The sequence below is a fragment of the Hippichthys cyanospilos genome, chromosome 1 (assembly GCF_059441005.1).
Source record: "Hippichthys cyanospilos isolate Australia breed blue-spotted pipefish chromosome 1, RoL_Hcya_1.0, whole genome shotgun sequence".
NCBI lineage: Eukaryota > Metazoa > Chordata > Actinopteri > Syngnathiformes > Syngnathidae > Hippichthys > Hippichthys cyanospilos.
This window is the reverse complement of record NC_142369.1, coordinates 30,576,529-30,594,691: the sequence shown is the minus strand read 5'-3', so window position 1 is coordinate 30,594,691 and position 18,163 is coordinate 30,576,529. Positions and strand designations below refer to the sequence as shown.

General features: G+C 40.4%; 1 protein-coding gene across 1 annotated transcript in view; it reads right to left on the bottom strand.

The window, feature by feature from the left end:
- Positions 1–11,574: 11,574 nt before the first annotated feature.
- The window catches only part of LOC148430083 (fibrosin-1-like protein), a 187,871-nt gene continuing 181,282 nt past the window's right edge, over positions 11,575–18,163 (bottom strand). Inside the window, exon 6 of the mRNA XM_088427113.1 lies at positions 11,575–11,679. Coding sequence (XP_088283239.1) covers positions 11,575–11,679 — 105 coding nt within the window. The remainder of the gene's footprint in view (positions 11,680–18,163) is intronic.

Genomic DNA, 18,163 nt, shown 5'->3' with positions numbered 1-18,163 from the left:
ATTAAAAAAGCTATTATGGTAAGAATATGGGAGTGTGACTGACATACTTCTTTAGGGCAGAACTACAGCAGCTATGTATATAAGTAGCCAAACCATCATCTTCAAGGTTGGTGCTGTACCCTAACTTGCTCCTGCCAAATAGCACAGGACCTGCAACTGGGTTCTGTTGGATATTACTCAACAGCAGCCCAGCCTTGAGCAGGGGTCACCGACCTTTTTGAAAGTGAGAGCTACTTCTTTGGTACTGAGTAATACGTAGGGCTAACAGTTTATGTGAAGACACCAATCATGCTCATGATTGTTCACAATAATTAAGGAACAGCTGTAGTAAATATGTAAATCAAGTGTAACATGTAATGTAAATGGAATACACGTATAATTGTTTGTAAAATACATAGAAAATCACCAATGCTCTATATCTTGTATCCTATTTGCCGAACAGGCCTGCGGCCTACTCATGTGATCTTTGGGGGCTACCTGGTGCCCGGGGGCACCATGTTGGTGACCCCCGGCCTTGAGGATTGATGGGTTACAGGTGAAAAAGGAATCAGATCTCAGCCCTGTTATTTATAGCCCAAAGATCTATCAATGCCACAACAGTGCAAATTGTGCATTATTTTCTCTTATAGTACTGTATGTATATACAACATGTCTTACAGTGCTCTTTGCTAACAAGACACTTTCTCGAAGAAGAAAACTCTCTGTGAATATTCATACAAAGGCCAAAGAGAATTTTGACTAAACTCCATTCCATGCAAAAAGGGAATTCAATGTTTTATTTTTTTTTCAAGGAAACTTTAACCCTGTCAAATAAGGGGATTTCTGCATTCCTGGATTGCAAATGCGTTTTGTTGTGCAGGAAAATCAATCCTGTGTTATGCTGCACCGCTGAGCCAATTCAAGTCGGGAAAAGCCATGGAGTGATAGCTATTAACACCCAGTCTTGTGTTTCAAGCCAAAAGAAATGCATATGTCATTACAGTTCAGCTATGTTTATTGAATACAACCATCACTTACACTGTATGTCTGTGCATGGTCAGAAAGACTCAAATCTTACATCCATTCACACACAACCATTTGTGAATTTTTATATTTGGCACGGAACATCTGCACCCAATATTGAGTCAATTTTATTAATGTGGAAATTGTATGGAATGTACAGTAGTTATTCAAATATATCACTTAAAACACAGTTTCCTTTCACTTCAGGACATTGAGGACAAACAACACGGGTTTTGTCTGTTTAGCCGCTTGTTCCACATGCACTCACACTGCTCCACAAGATGTGTGTTAAGTAACGTTTAACTGCCCACTTGAGTAGAGAGCGCATTATTTCAAATGTAGCACATGAAATAAATGGAGCTGTTTGTTAGTGTTTGTAAGTTTTGTGTTTTGATGTAATTAATTTTACTGACAGCCTAGTCAGCATGAAAGTAATTACATTGATATCATTTTAGCATGACACTATGGCAGAAACTCTAAATTGACCTTCGGTGGGTTTGAAGTGCAATGGGTGTTTGTTTTTGGATGTCCTGTGATTGGCTGGGAACCATTTCTCAGAGAGTGCTTCACCTACTGCCCAAAGCCAGCTGGGATAGGCTCACGCATTCCTGTCTGGAAGTGGTTAAAATAATGGATGGATGGATGTTTGATATAAATGCAAAATGTTTATGAGTTTGTGATACCATGATGACCTCTACTTGGGTGATGACTTGTTTTGAGAAACTTACGTAGTTACTTTACTATATATGTGATTTCAAAAAGAATCTCGTTATATTAAAAGTTACTTTTTTTAATTGCATCCAGCAGTTGGTGACAACACAACCTTAACATAAAATTGAGAACTTGAAAGGGCAGTATTTTACTAGAAGCACATTTTTCTAAGAGAACGTTTAAAAAATGTAGGTTCAATAATGATGATCTTTCGTTGATTGTACTGGTAATATTTTTACGACTGTGATAATACAGTGTTCCCTCACCACATCATGCTTCACTTTTGGGGGGTTCAGTGCTTCGTGTATATTTCTCAAAAAAATATGTTTTTTTTTTTTTTTTATATGTATGTGTCGACCGTGGGCGCCTCGGTGGAACAGCGAATAGTACTTCTGCCTCAGAGATTAAGGGATCCAAGCTCAAATCCAGCTGGCTCCGGCTTTCCTGTGTGGAGTTTGTAGATTCTCCTCATGCCCGCGCAGGTTCTCTCCAGGCACTCGGGCTTCCTCCCACACTCCAAAAACATGCATGGCAGGTGAATTGGCCATACTAAGTTGTCCTTAGGTGTGATTGGGTGCGTGAATGGTTGTTCGTCTATATGTGCCCTGCAATTAGCTGGCAACCAGTTCAGGGTGTCTACTGCCTACTGCCTCAAGCCAACTGGGATAGGCACCAGCAAGCCTGCGACCATTGTGAGGATAAGAGGCTCCATAAAATGGATGGATGGATATGTCGATCGTCATGTATTTATAATACGGTAGATGCAGTGTTTGTGTCACAGTTTTACAGCGTAACCTACCCAATGTACTATAATAACACGCTCTGTCTTGTGGAGTCTAAATCTGTCGAATAGCCTGTTGATATTAGGTCTTGTTGTTATTGTTCTTCTTCTCCTTTCAGCTTTTTCCTTCAGGGCTCGCCAGCGAATCAATTGCCTCCATCTAAGCCTGTCTCTCGCATCCTCTTTTCTCACACCACTGCGTTTCTCTCCTGAATACCAAACCTGCTCATCACATCTTCATCACCTCTATTCCCTGCGCCTACATGTCCATTACAGTCTGCACCAATATTAACTCTCATTTCTAGGGCTACTTTAGCTCATTTCATCAAGGTCCAACCAGAAATCATCCTCCTCCTCCAACTCACATCCTATCCGTGGGGCATACACACTGACAACATTGAACATCACACCTTCTATTTCTAGCTTTCGACTCATCAATCTATCAAATACTCTTTTAACCCCCAGAACATTCCCAACTAACTCCTACTTCATGTCTCTTCCTATCTCCATCATATTAGAACAACTTGAACCCTGCTCCTAGGCTTCTAACCTTGCCCCCTTACCACTTGGTTTCTTGGACACACAATTTTCCTTTTCTGCATCATGTCAACCACACCTTTACCTTTTCTTGTCATAGTTCCAACTTTCAAGGTACCTAATCTCAGCTCAAGCCTCTTCATGTTCCTCTTCTCTCTCTTCCTACTGACACACTTTACACCTCTCTTTCTTCTATGAACAGTAGTCAATTTTCCACCGGCACGCCGCCTACAGTCTAGGTGAACAGCACCAATGGCGATCTTTGTATACCCGGGCCTTGACTGACATGTTATAGACGTCATAGGTTTGATTTGCATTTTTGATTTAGCAAAGATTTTACTCCTGATGCTCTTCTTGACACAACCCTCTGCATTTATTTGGGCTTGGGACTGGCACAAAAAAAAGCACTGATTATGACCTCAGGGTTACAACAACAAATATTTAAAAAATACCCAAGTTAATACATTAGTAATGATTGTATGCCAGGTAGTGATATTGTGTAAATGTTTTGTCAAGCTGCAGCAAGCACAATGTGAGACTACCCTATTCACAAGGAAAAGAGATGGATTGCTCATCCATTAATAATGAAGCAAATGCTTCTTCCTGCAGATGGAGGACAGTATCCTAAAAACAATAAATTTGAAGTTTGTATACTACCGTTGCTTTTGTTTGCAATACCTTTTTCTATCTACAATGTTGATGATGCAAACCTTTAAGAGTTCTAGGGCAAGGCTTTTGGATGCTACATTATTGTCACCGTAGCAATCTTCACTTAATTCATATTGCTTAACGATATGCAATGTTCGTGACAAGCCATCATTGCTGATGTCAGTTGGCTTTGTCTGGTAGATGACCCAGCAGAAGCCATCATCATCAGTGATCATGTCTATCTTTCCCAACTTCAGTTTAGATTGGGTTTCAGTGTTGAGGGTGCCGTTTGACTGACACACCCATCACATTGTTTATTATTATTATTATTATTATTATTATTATTATTATTATTATTATTATTATTATTATTATTATTATTATTATTGTTCCAAGAGACAAATTTTCTCTGCAGGTGTGCAATTTGACAATTTGTAGAGTGGCCCTCAGTGCACAAAGTACCGGTACATTCTAAGTCCATTGTAGGCCAGAGGTGTCAAACTCCAGTCCTCGAGGGCTGGTATATTGCATGTTTTCTTGTTGTCTCTCCCTAAGACATCTGATTCAAATTATTAGGTCCTTAGCAAGCTCTGCAGGATCTTGAAAATGATCCTAATCATTTGTATCAGGTGTGTTTTAGAGAGGGTTAGAAAACAAGCAAGACACTGGCCCTTGAGGACTGGAGTTCGACACTTGTGTACATGGACGAAGAAAAATATCCCAAAAGCCTGGCGAAGAGCAGGGGAAGTGGTAATCCCCAAGGAGAAGGAGGCACTCATACATCGACCAATTCCGGAAGATCAATCTTTTGAATGTTGAAGGGAAGGTCTTCTTTAGCATTATTGCTAAAAGGATGATAACATCCATCCATCCATTTTCTAAAGCCGGTTACACTCACACGGGTCACAGGCTTGCTGGTGCCTCTCCCAGCTGGCTTCGGGCAGTAGGTGGGGGACACCCTGAACCTGTTGCCAGCCAATTGCAGAGGATGATAACATACTTCAAGTAAAACAACTTGATTAATACATCTGTGCAGAAAGCTGGCATACGTGGTTTCTCAGGATGCTTGGAGCACACAAGCATGATATGGCACCAAATCCAATCTGCCAAATAGGAAGGAAGAGATCTGCATGTCTTATTCCTCAAATTAGCCAATGCCTTCGGATCCGTCCCCCATTCCCCCATTTGGACAGTCTTCAGTTTCTTCCATATTCCAAATACCATCACAAACCTTCGTGAGAAACTACTTCCGAGATCTGCAATTCTGTATCAAACCGACAGAATACACAACAGCATGGCAACCTTTGGAAGTGGGAATAATGGCTGGATGTACCATTTCACATCTAGCCTTCACCATGGAAATGGAAGTGATCATCCGAGCTTCTAAGTGGGTTGTCGAGGGAGAGCATCTGCATTGTGGACAGCGGTTGCCTCCCATTCGTGCCTACATGGATGACATGACCACCTTGACTTCAACCATTGCATGTACCAAAAATCTGCTGGGAAAGCTTAATGCCAACATCTCATGGGCATGGATGACGTTCAAACCCAGTAAATCCAGGATCTTATCCATCGTCAAAAGAAAACCTGTGGACCAGAGGTTCCATATTGAGCCACACCCATCCCGCTGGTGTCAGAGGTGCCAGTCAAGAACCTGGGGCAATGGTACAATGCGAGCCTCAAAGACTCAGACCAGAGTCATCAACTGACGGAAGAAGCCATCAAAGGCCTCGTTAACATTGACAAGACCTTGCTCCCAGGCAAGTTGAAAAATATGGCGTCTGCAATTTGGATTGCTCTCTCATCTGATGTGGCCCCTCAATGTCTATGAGATCCCTATGACCAAAATCGAGAAGCTGGAGAGGACGGTCAGTTCTTACATCATGAAGTGGCTTGGTCTCCCGAGCTGCTTCAGAAACTTCAAGTTATATGGACACGGTGCCCTGGAACTGCCTTTCTCTAGCCTCACAGAGGAATTCAAATGCAACAAAGTGAGGCTGAGCAGGAACCTAACTGAGCCTCAAGATGATACTGCCAGATTGATGGAGGGAAGGAAGTGGGTCCCATCTGAGGCTGTACAGCCTGCAAAATCTGGTCTCAGGCATGGAGACATGTGAGACAGGTGCATGGAAGAGATGGGCTTGGACTGGTAACAAGTTGACCCACATGGCACAAGGCAACATCAACCCAGAGGAGAAAGCTACTGGTTGCTCAGGTGCAGCAACAAGAGGAGGCAGACAGATACGCAACAGCAGTCTCATGGTCCAAACAGGGGCAGTGGACTAACTGGGAAAATGTGGGGCATCGGAAGCTCACATGGAAACATCTTTGAGAACTGGAAGAAAGCCAAATCAGCTTCATCATCAGAGCCATCCATGAGCCCAATCCTGTGGCTTGGAGAAGATCCCTCTTGTACATTCTGCCAAACTCCTGCAACATTAAGGCATATCCTCATGGGCTGCAAAACCAGTTTGTCCCAGGGATGCTACACCTGGAGACACAACCAGGTCCTCAGACAACTGGCATTCATCCTGGAAGGAAGGAGGACTAACCCCATTGCCCTTCCTCCACCAATGTCTAGACATTCAAACATCACCCAGTTTGTAAGAGCAGGACAACTCCGAGGGGAGCAATCTGCAAGACCCGAAACAACCATCCAAGACGCTGCCCGAGACTGGAGGATGCTGGGTGATCTAGACAAGAAACTTGTCTTTCCACCAGAGATCATGACAACTAACCTCCCAAAAATACTGTATGTGCTCATTGTGGAACTGACTGTGCCATGTGAAGCTGCAGTCGGAGAAGCATTTGAGCGCAAACAACTGAAATACGTGGATTTAGCAGACGAAGCAGAACAACATGGCTGGCGTGCCCAGGTGCTTCTGGTCGAGGTTAGGTGTAGAGGGTTTGTTGTTACGTCCACAACCAAATTCCCCAAAGGGATGGGAATTCGAGGACAGGCGTTCCGCAAAGCTCAATGCCAAATTCTGATTAATCCAAAGGATTGTAATATCTAGTCAAGCTCAACTAATAGTAAATAATATTTTGACAACACCTGACGCAAATAATCATTCCTAACCTTAGGTATAATTGACAAGCAACTCAACTCCTCTTCACCTTGGTGTTCTGACTTAATAAAGTTCCCTGGTCCTAACATTATCTTAATCAATGACTAAATTACCCTTTGAGGGGAACGTATTTAATCTTTCATGCAGTAATTTGTCTCCCTAGACCCCCGCCCCTCCCCCCACACAGACATACACATGTTAAATTAACCAATGTGCATGAAAGACACAACAAGAAGAAAGAGACCAACGGGTAAGGAGAACAACATAGTCCAAATCAAGAGGAGGACAAAAATGACATCTCCATATTAAGGCCTGTGTTGCTGGTGTCAATTTTAATTTCTCAGAGCCTATGGGGAACTGAATGCAACCAGGCAGCTCAGTCTCATCTCGTTCCTCCTCCATTTTGAATCAGGGCCGGCAAATCCCAAGCTGCGGGGAAAGGAATATTACAGGCAAATTGGTTTTAGATTAAAGGAGGTGGTGAGGCATTCTGCTTTCTCAGCTCTTTCCCAGGTGAACTTAATCTAATTTCATTAAAGAGATGAGGACGGATGATCACTTGTGTCGAAACATTAAGCTGGTCCATTTTTCCCCATCCATATAAAAACTGTCAGAAATTGACAGCGGCCTGGTGTGTGGCCTGTTTGTTGAACAATATTACTGCCAGAGAATCATCTGCATGCATTAACGTGCCAAAAGCTGCCGACAGATGCAGTATGTGGGGTTGGATTGTTCAACTGACTGAGATAGGACAAAGGGGAAAAAAAAGTTGTCCGACACTCATACTAAGGAGATGCAGATATATTTACAAAGATTACGAAAGAAGTTATGAACATTGGGACACACAAATAGATTACTACAGTATTAACTAAAATGTTGTTTCAAACAGAATGCCATGCCGTACATTGCCCCAAAGTCATAAGGAAGAATTGATAAGCTTTTTTGTGCTTTGGTGTTTAGAACATTTGGGGTGTCCTGTGTGAAGAAGGTCCATCGATTGGGGGCAAAGGCAGGGGTCTCCTGAGTGTGTACGGCGGTGTGGCCTAGCACTGGTCAAGTTTGTCTTTTTACTGTACACCGGCAGCGTGGTGACGTCCAAAGATGGGCATCTTCCAAGGAAATGGTGAATGTACAGAAAGAAGGCATTTTCTAGTAAAATAACAATTAAAACAATGTCAAAGTAAGAATATACTGTCGTAATAAAATATAATCAGGCTTCTGGAAAGTAACTTGCTTTTAATTAGGGTAGCATCAGTGTAACCATATTTGATTACATGTTACGCGATGGTTACTGTGACGTAAAAGTAAAGCAGCACCATGGGAAAGTACATAAACATGAATGTAACGGACTCCTCTTGAGATGCTAACATTTCCGACAGGGCTTCAATAAAAAAACAAGCTACCTCTAGCTACTGTACAATTTGGCAGATTTTAGAGAATAATAATGGAGTCAGAGAGAATGGCAAAGTGTGCTCTAATGGAGAGAGGATGACACTTCAGTAGAGTGAATGAACAAATTGAGAAGAGAGGAATCTCTCCTTATCTGGCTCTTCAATGCCAGAAAATGACCATCTACACTTTGAGTATTTTGGCTTTGTTAAATTAGCAGGTTTTTGGAAAAAGTGTACCTGTAGGGCTCAGGATAATAAGTTTTTGTGAGTGATCGATTTTCGTAATTGGCAATAAAAGTACATGGATGCCGATCACAGACTTTCCCCTGCAAATAGGCAGCTCGATCGGAACGATAGCAATGATCGTAACTGACTTTGCTTTGGCCATGTGTCATTTGTTTATTCTAACACATTGTGTAACTAATTACACTTGGGGCACACCTGGGAGCAACAGTCTAATGATGTTAATGTATGAAAAACTGTGTGGTCAGATGGGTAACAATGAAAGGAGCCTTTGTTTTCATTGCAATGATCTGCTTATGATACGCTGCACCTGTCTTGGCAAAATGCAGCAGAAAATGATCACAACCAGTTTCGTTTGAGTTAGAACAATTACAGATGAAAGGCTTTGAATTTAAGTGAGCGGAATCCATTATTTCACTCTTCACTCAACCTTTTTTCACGTGAAATGATAGCTGGTCTCAGTAATGTCAGTCATCACACACGGCCAATGTTTTTGTGACAATTTTCTGCGAACGGGTCATGTTTCTCATTGTAGTTACTGTGCTGCAGTAATAACTGTTTCTGAAGAAATGAAAAGGCCACTGCTGGTTTAACCTTTACCCAGATGTTGTTTCACTTTCCTACACAGAGTAAACCTGAATTGCCCTATTAATCTCCCACATAAAAAAACCATATCAATTTTCAGAACTGTAGTCAAAGAGTCAATGCTTTATTGATCCATGTATTCACATATTTCTGACAAGAAAGGACTTCATGAGCTACAGTACTTCGATTATAGCATTGCGGCGACCAAAGACTGCAATAAAAAGTGCTTTTCATCTTAAGGTTGCCCAAACCAAAACCTTATTCCCGATTCCAACTATAATGCATTAAGAAATTGTGTCCTATGACAAGTGAAGCTACTGATGATTTTAGTCAGAACTGATTCAGAGAAAAAACAGTGCTGTTCTCTCTGGCATGGATCTTATTAGTTCCACACCATTTTCACATCCATATTTCATTGTGCCACAAGTACTAGCCTGTCTCTAGGAGTCTCACAACGTACTGTATAATATGTTTATCTTTATCGCACATCTCGCTCTCCAACATGAGTTTAATTATTTTCATTAAGCTGGCGACACTAAAGGTAGTCTTGTTGTAAACCGTATTTTCAGGGCGTTCCAACCTGCCCTGAGTCCGAGATGATTATCTTGCACAAGCATTGGTATGATTTGTCATGCAACACCACACTTTAAGAATTAGTATATATAAATGTTCTCAAATGCTCGACGCACTGTATATAAATGCTCTTTAGAAAGATGCGTCGTTTCTAAATGTGCCCATCCTTTGCAAACTCTTGCCTCCATTGCAACAGCCTTCTTACATTCTTGCTAAGAAACAAATCTCTTGGACTTTCTCGCTGATCCACAGTGTTCAATTTCTGACATCAAATTTATTTGCTTGACCTGCATGGTTGCTTTTTTTTTTAAATTCTACTCAGACTTAAGTATTACATCCAACAACATAGAAAGGTAAAAGAGGTAAATCATAAATCAATATCAAAGTTAGATAATGCAGACGCTGAATGCCTGGCTGCAAGGATTGATATTTCACCAATTTTGAACCTTATTCCACTCTACCTAACCAGCGAAACAGAACGGGGGTCACAATTCAAATCAAGCAAAGTGAAAGACGTGGATGGTAATGTATCCTTTCCACTTGTGCCAGCATTTTGTGTAATGCCAAAAAATAAGAATAATTGACTTGCTGTCTTTTCAGCAATGCAATTTTGGCTTTTCTTTCAAATGTTCTGGTGCTGGCCTCCCCAAAAGCAGTTTTATCAGACGTGCTGTCCCAAGTTTTAAACACTTTCCAATGCAAGATGGGTAATCAAAACAAGACACACTAAATCAAAGAAAAAATGGCTTTCATTTGGTTGCTGCCTTAGAATTGTCAGAGTGATTTCTGCAGCTCACCAATGTGCTTGTTTATCTTTCAATAACACTTCCAATTCCATCACTTAAACTTCAATACATGCTTGCGATGCTCTTTCAATTGTTCCATGGTTGAGAACCATTGTTGCCAGCTAAAGCGCAAAGGCATCTTTTAAATGCAACTTTCTTCACCAATTTCACATGAAATTTAGTGCCAGTCTTTTGGAATCTTACTTTATCATTCGGCCGGTGTACACAATTATTCTTAGGGTACAGTACATGAAACTGGTATAAGGGTCGGAATAAACAAACATTTAGATCCTTCTTCTTGCTTTACATTTCTTGTGCACCCCCTGTAGTGATGCCAGGGAGGTGCATGATGACTTACAAGATTGTGGCGTGAATTGAACTCGGGTCTATTAAGTGTGAGGCAGACGCGCTAACCACTCAACAACCCAGCCTCCATCCATTACCCAGTGTGTGCTAAACTAATACAACGAGGTTAAATGACTTATCACATCTGCCAAATGTCAAATGGTTAAGAGTTGATACTGTGAAAGCTAACATTTGATTGGGCATTTGCATAACATACCTCGGTTTCCCCAGGTACCTTCAAAATGAAGATTACTGCAAGGATGAACAAATTGGATGCTGCACAATTGTAATATAGCTGTATTAGATGAATATTAACCTTAACTCAGTATTTTGTAATGGCCTAAGTCTTTACATAAAATTTTGGACAAAAATGATGACACCAAGCATTTCAAAACATGCTGAACTTTTGTAAAGAAGCTTTGTGTAGGCACAGTAAAAGAATAATTGAACATCAAACCCGATTTAATCTGGCCTGGATAGCACGTTTTAGAACAAATTAAAAGTAACATTCCAGCATGTTCACAAACTTATGTACCGGTACATTCTATCCAGGCCCAAAATGCCTTCAATACTCATTAATGCAACAGGTGACAAAGGTTTATGTCCTGGTGAAGGTTTGTCCACCGTGAGAATTTTAATTCTACATGTATATAAAATGCAAGTCTGTACAATCTCAGACTATCATATAATTCAAGTAGGAATGAAACAACATATTAAGTTATGAAATAAGTTACTCTTTTCTTTCCAATTTGTTCAGGTATGTGACCCCATACTTCTACACCCAGCCAAAAAAATTCCACAGTTTTATACACGGAAACGCTTACCTCAAAACCAGCCCTGGGTTTTCCACATCACTTTGTCTCATAAATTTGTCAGCAGTGCGAATATCTTTTGCCTACTTTTCATTACAAATCCCCTTCTCTCTTTACTTCCCAGTTATTTTTTGTTGGGTGCATAAACAGGGTGGAAAGCAGTCTTACCTTGTTGTCAATGTCACTCTCACTGTCACACTATAAAACAAAAGAAGAAGAAACAGGAAATGTAAGGAATTATTCATCAGGCTTGCCAGACAGCTCATAATCAATGCCGATGTTATTTTTGCGAACAACCTTTTATTCACGGACAGTCGTCTCGGAGAGGTTTTCAAGTTTCAAAAGCAAAACTAGCGCACAGAGCAATTCTGATGTTTCTGTAAGAAATTGAATGTTGTACACATACAGAAGATAAAAGAAGGAATTATTCTACACTGTGCATTCTTTTATAAAGCCCGTTCAATAACTTCACATTCAGCGGCTGCTTGTCATTTAGCCTTTTAACTGTGCCTTTAAACTGGACAGTAGTATCTCAAGGATACAGAGCTTTGACTGTCTGTGTCCTTAGAGCCTATTAAGTGTGGTATTTACCAATCCACCTTGTGACAAATACCAGTCTTTAAGTTGCATTCACATCTTTAAAACGCTAAAGGAACTTAATAACAAGGCTGCTGTCAAAAATATGCCTTGTCTAGCATGGTCAAAGGACAAATTGTTCTCTATTTAGCTAGGAACTAAAAGGAGGCGAATGGCTGGTATAACGGAGGTCTTAAGGTTGGCAGCCTTGAAACGTTCACAAAATTATAACCTTATCTACAGTAATAAAAGTTATCAAATTCAATGAAAAAAATAGTTTCAGACTGAATCTGAAAGAAGTATAAAGCAAAGGCTACCATATACAATAACAATACAGTAAAATTCTTAAGAGTGTGCTACTTAAACAAATTCACAATTTTTATTTCTCTTTTTTCAGTGATGGATCTACAACTATATGCAAGAAACATGCAGAAAGAAGATTGGTCGAGCTGCAGGCCTGTTATGCTGGACCTCAGAGGAGGCTACATGAGAATCAGCCCAGTTTGAGCCAAAAGCAGAGGGAAAGTAACCTAAGGGGGGGAGGGTGGGGGTCTCAGTCTGTCAATTAAGTCCCTTTGGCAACTCATTTAAGCGTAGCCTCTTTATTTTGTGTCACTCCCTTTAAGAGTTGTGATCTGGAGGAGGGAGCCGGGTCAATGGAGGTACAGCAGCCTTTTGTTGCCAGGGTAGTGGGTCCAAGTGTATAATTAAGTCACGAGAGTAATCAGTGCACAAGCTCAGTGGTCAAAATCTTTCAAAAGTGGAGTGGTGAAGGAGGGCGCCTTAATGCCTTGTGAAGCAATAAATTCTGCAGAGACAAGTAGAATCAAGGAACCAAACCATAATCTTAAAAAAAACAAAACAAAACAAATACAAAAACAAAGGCTCAATGAAACATTTAAGACTCATTTTGCTCTATCACAAGCAAGTGTAATATTTTTCAGATAAAAAAACAGTTAACAAAACAAAAAAATCTAAATTTGTGTCGTGCTGCCATTGATAGTTATATTGAATAATCGAATAATTCAAAACACATACAGTACTTAGAACTGTATGAACTGTATTTAAAATCCATCAAACGCATTACATTGTAGAGATAAGTGGATATTAAATAAGAAGCGTAGCATCCCTGTACACAAACAAGAATAATTGGGGGAGAAAAAAAAGGACATCTGACAAAAACATTAACTACCATAAAAACGGCACCCCCACTCACCATATCATGTGAGATAATCTTTTGTGCTGTGCAAGCAAATGCTTTAAACATTGGATAAGACTGCACACTTGAATTATCCTCAGAGACTATTGATGCTTCGGTGACACACCCACAACACGACCTGTTTGAAATGCTGCCATCAGGCAGACGCTACAGGAGCCTGAGGGTCAGGACTGCCAGACTGGCAAACAGCTACTACCCACAAGCCATCCGGATTCCTAACAAATCCCCCACAAACTAATCTGCCTCCTACTGCTCACGTAAACAATGCCTTGCACTAATAAAAGCAAAAAATAAAAACAAACAAAAAAAAAATCATCATATTCTGCACTACGTTACTAGCACCATTGTCTTTGCTATTGCTATATATTTATTGCTCAGTTATGGAATGTAGTCTGCTGCTTGGGGAAGTTAACAGAGTGAGTACGGTACATTGTACGGTACAACTATACATATGACAATAAATCTCTTGAATCTTGAATGCAGTTGTTTCTTGTACACTAACAATATCAGAGGCACCGTTATGCAAGAGAATTTTGAATAAAGGAGAGCAATTGCCTCTGGCCCATTTTCAATCGACTCTATTCAGACAAAAGATTGTGGGCAAATGCTAAATATTTTGACACATTTTGTTAAGAGGAAATCAAAATTTTAAATTAGGCTCTTAATTCTCTAAAGTATCACATTCAAAATAAGGTTCCAAACTAAATGTAAAACTGTGTTCAAAGAATATCACGTACATGAGGTGGTGCAACGTCCATTGCACACTATGTCTAAGCTAACTTATACTACTTGGGACATGTGAACCCTCAACGATTGGCCCCAATAACTTTCTTACTCTTACCCGCTAGGTTAAAACTTGTTTTTGTTCATATACTACCGAAGAGCATAAAGAGAAAAAACGTACTTATGCTAAAAGACTGATACCAACAGAGGTTAAAGAAGAATTGTAGGGAGAAAATACAGTTGAAGAGTAGGCAAGGAGAGTGCTGTAGAATGAAGGGATGATTGGGTGGAAGTGGTGTTTGAGTAGTTTTCTCATTGCTCTGCGCAATTGCCTTGTTGAACTATTCGCTACTGAGAACAATAGAATAAGCAAAACAGACATTTTTTTCTCCCAGCCTGAGTGATAGATGGGGAGGGTGGGTCATAAACAAGCATCAACGCAAAAATGAGCAATGTCTGGGTTAGGGTGAACGTGTTCAAATCCGCCCTTTGCTTTCAGTGTCTCACTAATCAGTCCGACGGCGCGAACAATGTCACAAAGTAAAGATGTAAATATATCCATGTATCTTTTACAAACGAGGGCCAGCACAGCAGATGCTTTTGACATTTGACACGTCTGAGAGAACAGCTCTATTTTCAGTAACACGGGTTATAACCATGCCGTGACCCAGGCAGGTCCCAATCTCATGATTGAAATGAATGGGATAGAAATGAGAAATGGGTACGAAGCAGTGCGAAATATCTTGATTCAGCGGGACATTTTCCCCGCAAAATCCTATATAAGGGTGCATCTCTGGACTTAAAGCGACCAAATTAATCACATGGTTCCGCTTGTCACACAGAAGATCGTCAGACATGACTTGTGCCACAGGGACAGAGAGAGAACACCAAAAACTGTCTGCCTTGAAATCGATTGCAATACTCGGATCGCGACATGAAAAACAAAACCGGTCAATTAGTTTATTTCATGAACCCAAAAATAAAATTAATATAGGCAAGGTAGTGCATTATTTATCCCATAAAGATACATTGACAGTCTAAAGTCCACCTTCCAACAGATTGTTAAATCCATAGATTTTTTTGTACATTTTTTTCATTAAAAGTGAACAAATTGTTTCATTATTTCGAGGTGTATAGCATTTACAGCAGCCAAAGATGTTTGAATGTTTGCAATTCAGGCCAGGTAATGAATGCTACAAATTAGAAATCCATCACAAAACAAAATCACAACTGACAACAAATGTCCGACATATTTCTGTGTATTGAGAAACCGTGAAAATCCAACTTCTGGCTGATTCAATTAAACATTGTGCATGCAAAAATAGGTTTGAATTTGAGTGTTTATACAATAGATGTTGAAGTAAATCCAACGGCCGCACCTCGATTACGTCTGCACTTGTGTTCTGGGAGGAGCACATGACAAAAAATGAATTTAGCCAGCAAAACCTGATTTATCAAACGTGACAAAGTGCAAAGGCTGATTTTGCATTTTTAAATACTGCATCTGAACGTTATCTGCAAACCACTGTGTAAAGTAGTGCCAGTGTAAATCAGGTCAAATTAAAGGGGCCAAGAAGATATTTTTTGCACGTTTAATATTTTTGCATCCCGAAAACAAACCAAAACAAAAGTACTATATCGGCATTACAGTTTTGGAGTTTCGGAATATTCGATAGACTGACTGGAAGTTCACCCTAACTCTGCATTTCTGTGCTCTTGCGTCATAATGTGCGCTGGCCTCTCCCAGAGTAATTCTCTGAGTGTGCCGACCCAAGTTTTAAACAAAATGTTATACAGAATAAGCGTATACATGATCATCCGATTGCTGTCAGTGTGAGTTAGATGAAAAAAAAAAAGCAAGGCAAAACTATTGGATCCGTTAATCTCTTTTCTTCAATCTGTTAATAGTTACATTTGCCTTCTACACTAACATTTCCAATTCTATCACTTCAAACTTCATTTTGCACTCTCGCAAACGTTCCATGGAAAGAAAAATATTAGTGCTGTAAAAATGCAAAATCCTATTTTAAATTTGGCAGTCTCCACCACTTTTCCAAACGTTGCCAACAGCATAAAATCAGAGTGAATAAACAATTCAGAGTCTGCTGTTTAGAACATTTAGCAAAAGATCATGTGCATGTAAAATGTCCAAAAGCAGACACAATCTGTTAGAACAAACATGCAATTCACTGGTCACTATTTGGGATCTTAGTAAATCAGGCCCAATGTCAACTGATTGGAAAAAGTAGTTGGCAGCGGAAGACAAGACATCCATGTCTTAACAAAGCCAGACCTTCTCGATGAATGCAAACAGAGAGAATATGCTCCATTTGGAGGTCTGATTCTGGGAGAAAGACTATTCTCTACAGCAATTTGCCACCTGTGGCCACAGACATGCCGACCACGGGGCTGTGGCCAATCTGGTGTGATGGGGAATCAGAGACATCCCTTGGCAAGTCTGAAAAATCAGGCCAGGTCTCTTGGGTCCTTGTGGGAGAGACTGAAAAAAATGTAAAGTTCTGATAAAAAAAAAAAAAAAAGACAGAGAAATAGGAACGATACAAACATCTCAAAATCATCAGGTTGCCTATGTATACAGGGTGTCCAAAAGTCACAAAGCACGGGCTTGAATATATATATATATATATAAAAAAAAAATCAAGTAGTTGCACTTGACTCAATTGGTTTTGAAAGCACAAGTAAACAATGTGACTTGCTAAAAGGATCAAACCTGTGTAGCCGTTTGACCCTTGACATCTATGACAGGCTGCATCGAGAGCTGTGTGATAGCCCTGCGGTGTGCCCAGCAGCTCAGACATTTAGAGAGGATGGATGTCAGTGAAGTTGTCAACTCCAGAGGCAATACGGGATAGAAAAAAAAAGTGGACTTCACAGAAATGATAACCCACGGAATCCAACTTGGCAGGCTCTTACGGTTAACAATATTTGATCTGGGGACCTTGTACTTTGTCTTTGCAAACAAAGCGAGAGCTTATCGACAAAACATGTTTAGAAAAACGGTTTTTGAATTAGCCAGGCACACATGGCAAAATAAAACGAAGTATCAATCAGTGTCATGTAAATCATTCTGGTAGGAGAAAGATGTAGTCTTGACCTAAGGCCAAACAAAGCTGACTTTAACATTACCCAGAATCCCTGCAAAAAGCCTGGAGACCTGGCAGCACTCTGCTCGACTTTCATTCGAATTATGTAGTAAGAAGTCTGCAAAGTGTACAAATGGATAAAGAACAGTGACAGTAGTCAACGTGAAGAATATCCTTATTTACTTACCTTTGCTTACTCCACTAAACCAAAGGACTGTCTTTTCATTTTCAAGATGAAATCCTCGAGCACTCATCAGTGTTGGGCAAGTTACTTCAAAACTGTAATGCATGATTTCTTTCTTATTACTGTCATTCTAAAGTAATTAGTTACTTCATAATATTACTTTGAAATGTATGGCTTACACTATTGCATTACTTTTACATCACATTAGATTACATAGGAAATATGGAATTGAATTTCTAAATGTAGCCCATTACGCTCATTACACATCCAGTAGAATGATGATAACAACAACAACAACAACAACACTAATAATAATAATAACAACAATAAAAAGAAAAATCTGCCATTAAGGCAGACGTAAGAGGAAAGTGAAAGAAACCCGGCAAAACCTTGAAGAGACATGGGTATTCGGAAGAGTATTTTGAATTTAGCCGACCAACAAATATGTGCATAGTGGGGAAAAAATACGAATAAGTAGACAACGAAAACTGTGTGCTTTGTATCCTCGCACACACACGTATTTAGCGCAATTTCTTGCTGGCCGTATGTCTGCATATCTGAGGTGAACGTTCACACAGATGCACATGCTCTAGCCTTAGCAGCTCCCCCTGTTTTGATATGGCCCCAGGTCTAGTGCTCCAGCCAGACACGGGGTGTTGGAAATTTAAGTCGGGCGTAAGAGAAATTAGGCGAGGAGGCAAGGAAATGGGATGTTGACTTGAACTGGCCCCGGGGGCAGCTGAGAGAGTGTCCCTTTGCAGCTTCGCTGGACGCATGACAGTTTGATGGAGTGAGTAGAGGCTACCCTGCGGCCCGAGCTGCTGTCTATGGCTCAGATGTAGCCCAGCGAGAAACATATTGAGCCTCCGGGCATCG